The sequence below is a fragment of the Austrofundulus limnaeus genome, unplaced genomic scaffold (assembly GCF_001266775.1).
Source record: "Austrofundulus limnaeus strain Quisiro unplaced genomic scaffold, Austrofundulus_limnaeus-1.0 Scaffold26, whole genome shotgun sequence".
Taxonomy (NCBI): Eukaryota; Metazoa; Chordata; class Actinopteri; order Cyprinodontiformes; family Rivulidae; genus Austrofundulus; species Austrofundulus limnaeus.
The window spans coordinates 1,240,843-1,250,817 of record NW_013952428.1 but is presented as its reverse complement, the minus strand read 5'-3'; the positions used below and the strand labels follow the sequence as shown (position 1 = coordinate 1,250,817).

Below are 9,975 nucleotides of genomic sequence, written 5' to 3'. Positions count from 1 at the left end.
GCTGGATATGGGCACCAGTGACCCACGCGACCCTGAAAAGGAAGAAGCGTGTATAGAAAATGGATGGATGGATTATTATTGTTATTATTATTGTACCTCCTTCCTCTTGGCTCTATTCTTAGGAAAGCCTATATAAACTGAAACAGCTGGACTAGTGCATCCTAAATTTAACATCAATTCATTCTTTTAATACAACAGTCATTTCTGCAGTTTTTGGGGAGGTCACCTCCTTTAAAATGTCAATACAAAAAATCTAACTGCTCATTTTAAATCAAAATTTTTACTTTTAATACTTAAGTACAACAAATATCAGCTACTTTAAGACTTTTACTCAAGTAATATTCCTAAAGGAGACCTTAAAGTGCCTGTTACATCAAATTTTTGTAATAAAGATGAATGCATTTTTGGAAAGATGAAATTGATAACATGCTGCAAAACAAATTTCACGTCGCTGAGATGAACGGTTGTTGAGATATTTGCCTGTGAAGAAACAGGAAGTGATGTCAGAGGGGAATGTCTGCATGTGAACAGAGCGTTGTTACAAAAGCTAACAGCAGACTGTAAAAAATAATCTAATATTTCTTTAGTTTATTTTTAGTCGCTATCAAAGAGAGACAAAGAAGAGTTAACGTTTAAATAATTTTGTTTTAATAAACAGAGACCAGAGAGTTTATTTTAATAATGAGTTCCCCTTTGATGTCACTTCCTGTTTCACTTTGGCTGAGCCAAATTTATTAGAAAATAGGCAAGTTATGTGACAAAATGGGTAAAATCATGTGTATTATCCTTATTTTCTTAAGTATAAAGATGTTTTCTTTGACTTTTTGTATTTGAAGGATAGGCATGTCACAGGCACTTTAACTTTTACCAAAGTTAATTTTTGGTAAGATACTTGTACTTTTACTTAAGTATCACTTTGTGGTACTTTATACAACACTGTCTACAGGAATTAAACCGATATAAATGACTCCATTATTTTATAATCTTTATTTAACTAGGAAGTCCCGTTGAGATTAAAAACCTCTGTTTCAACCGAGACCTGGAAGCATTTAAAGCACGCATTGTTTCAGGCCGGTGTGGATCATCATCGTGATTCAAAAAGGACAGGCAGTTAGAAAGGAGATGGTTTGAAGTAGCGTCTGAGTAGCTGCAGTTAGGAAGCTGCAGATGAAGCTGATTAGAGCCTGTGAGTGGGTGTTGTTTGTGAGCACAGGTCTCGAGTAGAAAACCTGCTATAACGCTGTCACTACGAGTCGAGAGGGGCAGCATAAACAAGCAGCAGCACTGTGACTCAACATGGCTGCAGGAGTGTGTGCGTGTGCGTCTCTCTGGGGTTTGAGTGCAAAAAGAAATCTAAACCACGAGGTTAATCTGCTCCTTTTAGGTCTTAACGACAGCGAACGCAGACCTCGTTTTGACACTCGAGCGCCTGGAATTGCAGTGAAGAGTCAACATTTGCATATTCTGCCTCCCCCTTCAAGTGTTTGTGCTCTGACCTGCGTGGCACAGATGACGGGCTTTCCAGCTGAGTTGCAGCGCCCAATCATCATCTTCTGGGCGATGAAGACTTTCTCAGCGGGGATTTCTATGCCCAGGTCTCCCCTGGCTACCATCACGCCGTCGCTCTCAGCAAGGATCTCCTCAAAACTGATGCATGGAAGGAAAGAGGAAGTGAAGGAATCAGGGTTTGGAGATTTAATAACATGATCAAATGAGGGCAAAATAAAAAATTGAGCATTAAATATAGTTCCATTTGTGCCAAAAATATGTTGTTGAGCCTTTGTCCATGTTCTTATACCTTGTGTTGACACATAACGTCATTTTGTTCTGTCTATAGTTATGATGTTAAACCATGTTGTTGAATTTATTGCCTCCTTAAGTAGTTTTCATTTGCTGTTACATATTACTGAACTGTACAGAGCCCACGAGGGGACATGGGGGGATTTTTTTCTTTTACGTTCCCACACAATACCTTTGCGTCCCCTCGCAACACCTTTGCGTCCCCTCGCAACGCCTTTGCGTCCCCTCGCAATGCCTTTGCGTCCCCTCGCAACGCCTTTGCGTCCCCTCGCAACGCCTTTGCGTCCCCTCGCAACGCCTTTGCGTCCCCTCGCAATACCTTTGCGTCCCCTCGCAATACCTTTGCGTCCCCACGCAATACCTTTGCGTCCCCTCGCAATACCTTTGCGTCCCCACGCAATACCTTTGCGTCCCCTCGCAATACCTTTGCGTCCCCACACAGTACCTTTGCGTCCCCACACAGTATCTTTGCGTCCCCACACAGTACCTTTGCGTTCCCACACAGTACCTTTGCGTTCCCACACAGTACCTTTGCGTTCCCACACAGTACCTTTGCGTTCCCTCGCAATACTTTAGTGTTCCCTCGCAATAATTTTGCGTTACCTCGCAATATTGTTTTGCGTTTGATTTGCATATTAACTAAATTAAATCAGACTTCTATTTTGAAATATCTGGTTACCAAAACAGGATGTGTCGCCACAAATTTGTGAAATTGACATTGATGTTGCGTGGCTGCATTGTGTTAAAATATCGGCATATGACATACTTCCATGCGCGGCTGTGTGATATATTCATTCTGAAGCTGAATTAAAGCAGTAGTCTAACTCGCTAATGGTGAGCAGGTGAGTTTGTTAATAAAGCAGCAGGCACAACAGTGATAAACTACTTTTGAGAGGTAACGCAATACTTTTGCATGGAAACGCAAAAAAAAAAAAAATCCCCCACGTCCCCTCGCGGGCTCAGTAGAACTGCCATAAATTCAGAGTATGTTGTTATTGACTCTCAGCTACAGCCATGTAATATCTGAGTTACAGCCATTTTTCCTTGACTAATGTTGATTAGCTGTGGTGGCCATCTTCAGTTGGATTGACTCCAAATGTTAACACTTGTAGTTGAACATCCATTTATTAATTTAAGAGTTTTATTAAAGATCTGTGCAGCATTAGAGTTAACTCTAAATATTAAATGCCAAAATTTTAAAATATATATTTTATGCACTGTGTCAGTGCTCAAAATATGTAACAGGGTTCATTCTCAGCTACGACCACACCAAAGTTTAGGTTAATAACAGTAAAAATGAGAAGTTATAACCAGTGGTGGGCACAGTTAACCAAACAGTTAGCTTTGCTAGCTCATAATCCGCTAACAAAAAATCTAACTTCATTAACCACTAAGATGACTGTCAGTCAGTCTGTGTCACATCTTCATCTCCTTCCAGCTTTTATGGAAGTTGAACACTTTTATTGTAAACAGAAGGATCATGAGCCTTTTTTATTAGTCTTATTGAATCTGTTTTAACCTTTTAGTTGATTGGTTTGAAAATCTAAGTGTTCACAACAAAAACTGCTTAAACAAAATTGTTTTTGCGGCAAACAAGATAAGTGGGGTAACCCAATCCCACTTTAATGATATTTTTATGTCGTACTGTCCAAAAAGCAAGGCTTATCCTACACTGCTCAGACCACTCTTTAAACACAGAATTCCAGCTTCTTCCCTCTGGCTGGAGGCTCAGGCTTCCCAGGATTAAAAGAAACAGATGGAAGAACTCCTTTGTACCCACTGCAATCAGATCTCTGAACTTGTAGTTTTAAATTCTCTGAACTTGTAGTTTTTAAATCTCATCTATAAATTTATAGATGGCTGCTGTTTTATGTTTGTATGTTTTTAACATTGTAAAATACGAATCCCTGGCTGCAAAAATGGAACTTTAGAGTAACAGATGATAGAACTCCTTTGTACCCAGAGTAATCAGATTTTTAAATTTCCAAATTTATAGTTTTAACATTTATTTAAACTTTTACCATTTGATATCAAATCATTTCATCACATACATTTGATGTGATTTTTTTCCTTAGTAAACCTCAAAATTTTTTCATTTTTGGTTTTTGTTCATTTAATATTGTTAATACATTATTTTAAAATGCAATAAATTTTAAATAACTGCCAGATATTGAAAATTTTAGTTATTGAAAAAGGGGCAAAATTATTTACTCACAGGACAATTATTGGCCTTTTTACAGGTAAAATAAGCCAAAAATACCAGGCGGACATTTTAAGCCTTTTTGACCCTTAAGTGTTAAAGGGTTGAAGACGGGCATGCAATGAGAAATAGAGCATATGCTTTTTTGAACTTGCGGATCTAAATAAGTTGACTAGCGCTTTAGAAATTGTGTAACAAAATTTTGAATTAGCGTTGCCCACCACTGCTGAATTGGCAGCCTTCTTGGATTTTATATTAGAAATCCATTTTTGTAAAATATTATTTTTTAGCTACTACTAGGCTAATTTTCAGCTGTGTTTAAAAATGGCTAAACTCTAGCCCTTCGTGAAATTAACATTAGCAGTTATCTTAGGACAAACAAACAATCAGCAGGAGTATTTTTTTTAGCTTTTTTCTCATCTAAAAAGCACACAAAATTTCAGCTCAATGATAGCCTGGAGCCATTTGAAGTTAGCGGCCATCTTGAATTTTCAAATCCAGACTAGTTTTTTTTTATTTGTATGTGCCCCACTAAAAACTACCTTGGCCACCCCTTGCAAAAATGTCTAGCTCCGCCTCTGTCCAAAAGTCAATCAGTTGCAAGTTTTACCTAAATTTGTTTATTAGTTCATGAAATTTTGTTTCATGAACTAATAAATATTAGTTCCTTTTGTTAAGAGGGAAAGCTGCTATAATTTGAAGGGATTACAAATGTTTGTTAAACTGAAAATCAGAACAAATTTGAAGGACAGATGCACTTCAGTAAAAGGTAAGACTATGGAATAATCTGGAAAATGACTATAAAAGCATTGGATCAGTTAATTCCTTTAAGAAAACAATCAAAGAAAATTTGTAAAAATATATGAAATTGTTTAATTTGTATTAGTTACCGTTTGAGGAATTGAATTTTGTTTTGTTTTATTTGGTTTATCATTGTTTGAAATACTTTTTAAAGGAGCAGATATCATGAGAATTTTCTTCTGCTGCCTTTCATTTTTTTATTTGCAATGTTTTGTTGTGTGAAATTATTTTTTTTATGAAATGAATAAATAAATGAATTGAATTGAAAATTATTTGCTAACAGACACATGGTGCCAGCAGGTGACAATAAGTATTTAGAATAAACATAACACAAAACAGTATCTAAAGGGTCTTGTCTCAGTGAATGTTCTTATTCTGGATCATAGTGGTGTGAAATTCAATTTTTAAGATCTAATTAAGAAAAATAAATCCACCAAATGAAAGCTGTGACTAAACGCCGGGAGCAGCCTGCCCAGAGCCCAGAGAGAAACCAGATAAATGATGAAAGTAGGAGAGCCACGACATAAACTGTGTCAGATATTTTAAGTGGCAGCATTAATTTCCACAGACAGAGATCGTTTATCAGATCGAGGGGGGGGGGGTCTTCAGGGTGGTGGTGAGGAGCTGGACCACCAGCACTGATAGATTTATGAGTCCTGTCACCATCTAATTATTCTCTTCAGCAGCCGTTTGGTTTAAAAACAAACCCACCCCTAAACGGTTTTCATGTCAAATCTCCACTCACTGCTGAACTCCTTGCCGACTTTCCACCTTGCTGATCACTTTGATGTGTCTCCCGTGGGGCCCCAGAGCCCGCCGCACGTCCTTCACGTCCTGGGCCGAGCGGACGAAGCTGGCGAACACCATGTCCACACCGTGGGCCACCCCGAACCGCAGGTCGGCCTCATCCTGCTCGCTGACCGCCTGCATGCCGACCAGGTCGCAGCCAGGGAGGTTGACGCCTTTACGGCTGCAGAGGACCCCGCCTGTCTCCACCACGGCCTCCACCCAGTCGGAGCCTGCAGGGGACCAGAGCAGCATAAGGATGGGCCAAAGAGTCCTGAATAAAATGTGTTTTTTATGGTTCATTATCATCTACCACATCAAAAATGAGGTCATTACTGTAAAACTTATAAGTTCTAGTCAGTGGTGGGCAAAGCTTACCCAAATTTAGCTTTGCTAACTCATAATTCGCTAACTAACAATATAGCTTTGCTAATGCTAAACCTCCAAAATTAGAGTAAGCTAATGCTATGCTAACGTTAACAGCTAAGACAACTTTCACTCACTGTAAAGTGTATAATCACAACGCAGACAAGAAACACAGATGTGCAATTACAGTAGAGTAGTAGTGCAAATGATTGTTCAGTTGAGTAATGACAATGAATAGTAACAGTACAAATGATTGTGCAGCCGCAGGTGTGTAAACACATTGTGATTCTTGTAAACACTTATTGTGATTCTTGTAAACACATTGTGATTCTTGTAAACACTTACTGTGTTTTTTGTAAACACTTATTGTGATTTTGGGCATTTTGCTGGTTATAGAGTCTGACAGCTGATGGGAGGAAGGATCTACGATGATGCTCCTTTGTGCACCTCGGATGCAGCAGTCTGTCACTGAAGGAGCTCTCCAGTTCAGCCACAGATTCATGCATGGGGTGGGAGACGTTCATCAATGATGTTATTTTAGTCAGCTTCTGTGTGTGAGCGTATCCACGTGTGTCCTTTGTTAGCAAAGTAAATTCAGTTACGTACAGACAGTACATACCCACTGTCCGTTTTCTGTCCAAACAGAAAAGTCCAAACAACCTCAGTCTCTAACTTTGCCTATAAGTCGTTCAGCCTGTGCTGTACCTCTGATGATCTCATTCCTAACCTTTTTCATCCTCATCGCTCTGGAGAACCTCAACATCTTCAGCTCTTTGATGCTGCTGGCTTCTTCTTTAGATTGTTCTTTTCCACGTACAGTGCCCTGAGACAATGTATGTTGAGACTTGGCGCTATATAAAAAACTGAATTGAATTTGATCTTTTTTTCCCCAGGACACTGAATATAACAGTAACAAATACAAACTGAGTCTCTTATTAATTATCTCTTTTTAGATTTAGTGCATGTTTCGAGACGGGAAAACAAATTTAGTAAAGCACATGACATGTTACCTATTTCTGTAACTCTGAGAGCAAGGAGGCCGTCGTCCATGTAGATTTTTCTTCCCTTCTGGACGACTTTATGCAAGCTGGGATAGTTCACCCAGATTATCTTCCCGTCTGTCTTGTCTTTGTCACTCTCTGCTGTCACCACTCGCACGTGGCTGCCTTTCACCAACTCCACCTCTCCTTCAGCTTTCTGTCCAAAGAACACACATTAAAAAAAATACAATCAGGGAAAAATGCTTGGAGAGCTTTTTTTTTTTTTTTTCAGAAATAAGCATTAGTTTCCAATAAAAAAATATGACTCATCATCTAAAGGTAGATGCTAAAAGAAAGTGTGTTTAGAAAAAAAACTGAAGGTTGCACTGAATTAAAAAAATGCTCCTTTGCTTTTTAAACAAAAATATTTCTTAACTTTGGAAACCATAAGTGGAACCTGTTTAGCGAAAGCTAATCGGTCTGATAATGGTTTCCAAAGTTAGAAAAACAGCTAATCCACTAAATGAGAAGCTGGTTCGGTAAATGGGATCAATCTTGTGCCAGCAGGAATTGAATTTGAATTGCTCAGATTGAATCTGAATGTTCATAATTTGAAATTGAATGCATTGGTTTGAAAATAAATTTCACTAAATTTAAACTGAGTTTAAAGTCTTGAATTTGAATTAATTCGTTTTGAAACTGTATTTTGGTCTTTCATTTCATTTTATTTGTGATTTTGATATACATATATATTTTTTTCTCATTTTTCTTTTTATTGTACATTGTATATAAATTATTTGTTTTGTTTTAATGAAATGAATAAATTGAATTAATTGATTGATTGATTGAAAAATTCAGTTTGACTACTTTCACTTTCAGTTCTATAATTCAGATTTTTGTGTCACATCCTGGTCCTTGAGAAAGCCAGGCAGAGTAATCAAACACAGATCATCAGATTTGTGAAATGTGAAAATATGTAAAATGTAAATCTGTGGATCTGTGTTTGATTACTCTGCCTGGCTTTCTCAAGGACCAGGATGTGACACAAAAATCTGAATTATGGAACTGAAAGTGAAAGTAGTCAAACTGAACTTTTAATAAACCAAAATACAGTTTCAAAGCAAATTAATTCAGTTTCAAACCATTAAATTCAGTTTCAATTTAGTTAAATTCATTTTCAAACCAATGCATTCAATTACAAATTGTGCACATTCAGATTCAATCTGAGCAATTCAGATTTAGTTCCTGCTGGCACAAGATTGATCCCATAGTTCTCCTTGGTGGAACTGTGCTCACCATTGGTTAGTGCCAAAGTTTTAGACAAAGATTTTGCACAATGTGTATTGGGGATGATTCTCAGCTACAACCCCATTGAATTTTAGATCAATATCTGTAAAACTGACTGAGCTATATTCAGTTTTACACATGCTAAAGTCAATTACACACAGTATCTCTCAGCAGTGAGTGATAAACTGTAAATATAATGTCTAATATAATATGCTTAACAAAAACAAAAGGTAGCAAAACTTCAAATTAAGCAGAGAGACAACGAGTTTTGTTTGATCTCCCAAATAAATTAATAAGTTGATTTTAGGGACACGTGAGGAGCGGGGCCCAGTGTGGAGATCACACAGAGCACTTTGTAAGCTAATCAAGACACGAAGAGGCTGCCAGCAGCTCGGAGGGATGTGTTCAGCCAGTTCCCCGCCAGAAAACAACACAAGACGGAGCAGCAGCACCCGCCCACAGCTGTTGTTTTTCCAACCTGTAGCAAATAGTCGACTCATTTTCTGCACCTCCTTCATTTGACTGCCTGATTACAACAGTTTGATCTACGAAACGTAACATCTTCACCCCTTTCACTAGGCCGGTGCGGATCTCCGGACCCTTGGTGTCCAAGGCGATGGCCACGGGTCGATAACACAAGGGGTCAGAGGTGATGGTCTCCACTGCCTCTCTGATGTTTTTGATGGTCTCACTGTGGTACTGAAAAACAACAAGCAAATATGTTTAACAGCAGATGTGCACAAGTTGTTTTACAGCGACAAACTGTTTCCTCCACACACTTCATGAGAGCCGTGAGAGAAGTTCAGACGAGCGATGTTCATCCCAGCTTTAACCATCTCCTGGAGTTTAGGGACCGATCGAGATGCAGGACCTGAGAAAAACCATGGAGGAGAGCGATTTCTTAAATTACCAGTCAGCAAAACTCAATTCACATTTGAAAAGAAAATAACTGGAAGGTTTATTTTATAACAAGACAATTATGGAGCTAAATTGGGGTCATAAGTTTTGTTCAAAATAAAAAGGTTTTGAAACTGAACAGAATATTTGAAAATGAAAAAGAATACATTAGAATCTGGAAAAGTTTCAAGCATCTTATCTTTTCAGTTTTATTTTCCAGTTTCAAAATTATTTTTCAGTTTCAAATCTCTTTTTTTTTTTTGTTTGAAAAACTATTTTGAACAAAACTTATGACCCCAGTTTAGCTCCATAGCCCGGCGTGCTCCCCCTCCCACATTAAAAAAGGAGAAAGAAAAGAGGTGAGCCACACGGGTGAAGTTAACAAACATGTTAGAAAGAAAGGAGAATGGGATGGGTGGAGCAGAGATACTAAGAAGGGAAAAGGAAAAGTTTGAGCGAGATGTAGCCAAATGAGTTGAATAAACAGATATTTTCTGTGATGAAGGGGCCGAGGCCCGGCTGGAGCCAGAGACACAGACCCAACAGAACCAGGTTAGCAGCTCTGTCTACACCCATCATCACAGACTCAGGTTATAAGTGTTTGTGTGTCTGAATGTGTTCATGGCTCACAGAACATTAAACACAGCATATCAGGAATGTTACACCAAACCTGCAGAAATCTTTAATCTGTTTAAATAAATTAAAATAAATCCAAACTGACTAGAAAAATACATAATTTCTTTATTGCAAGAAAATATGTATCAAGTAATTATCTGTTTTCTTCTTCTGTTGCTACATTAATATATTTTTATTCTTACCAGCTCAAGAAAAATACATTTCACCGAGTAGTTCATCTAC

At 38.1% G+C, this 9,975-nt stretch overlaps 1 protein-coding gene across 1 annotated transcript in view; it reads right to left on the bottom strand.

The window, feature by feature from the left end:
• The window catches only part of pklr (pyruvate kinase L/R), a 22,261-nt gene that overhangs the window by 4,491 nt on the left and 7,795 nt on the right, over window positions 1-9,975 (bottom strand). Inside the window, exons 3-7 of the mRNA XM_014004717.1 lie at window positions 9,000-9,091; window positions 8,788-8,919; window positions 6,964-7,150; window positions 5,547-5,820; window positions 1,497-1,647 (exon numbers count right to left, since the gene is read on the bottom strand). Coding sequence (XP_013860171.1) covers window positions 1,497-1,647; window positions 5,547-5,820; window positions 6,964-7,150; window positions 8,788-8,919; window positions 9,000-9,091 — 836 coding nt within the window. The remainder of the gene's footprint in view (window positions 1-1,496; window positions 1,648-5,546; window positions 5,821-6,963; window positions 7,151-8,787; window positions 8,920-8,999; window positions 9,092-9,975) is intronic.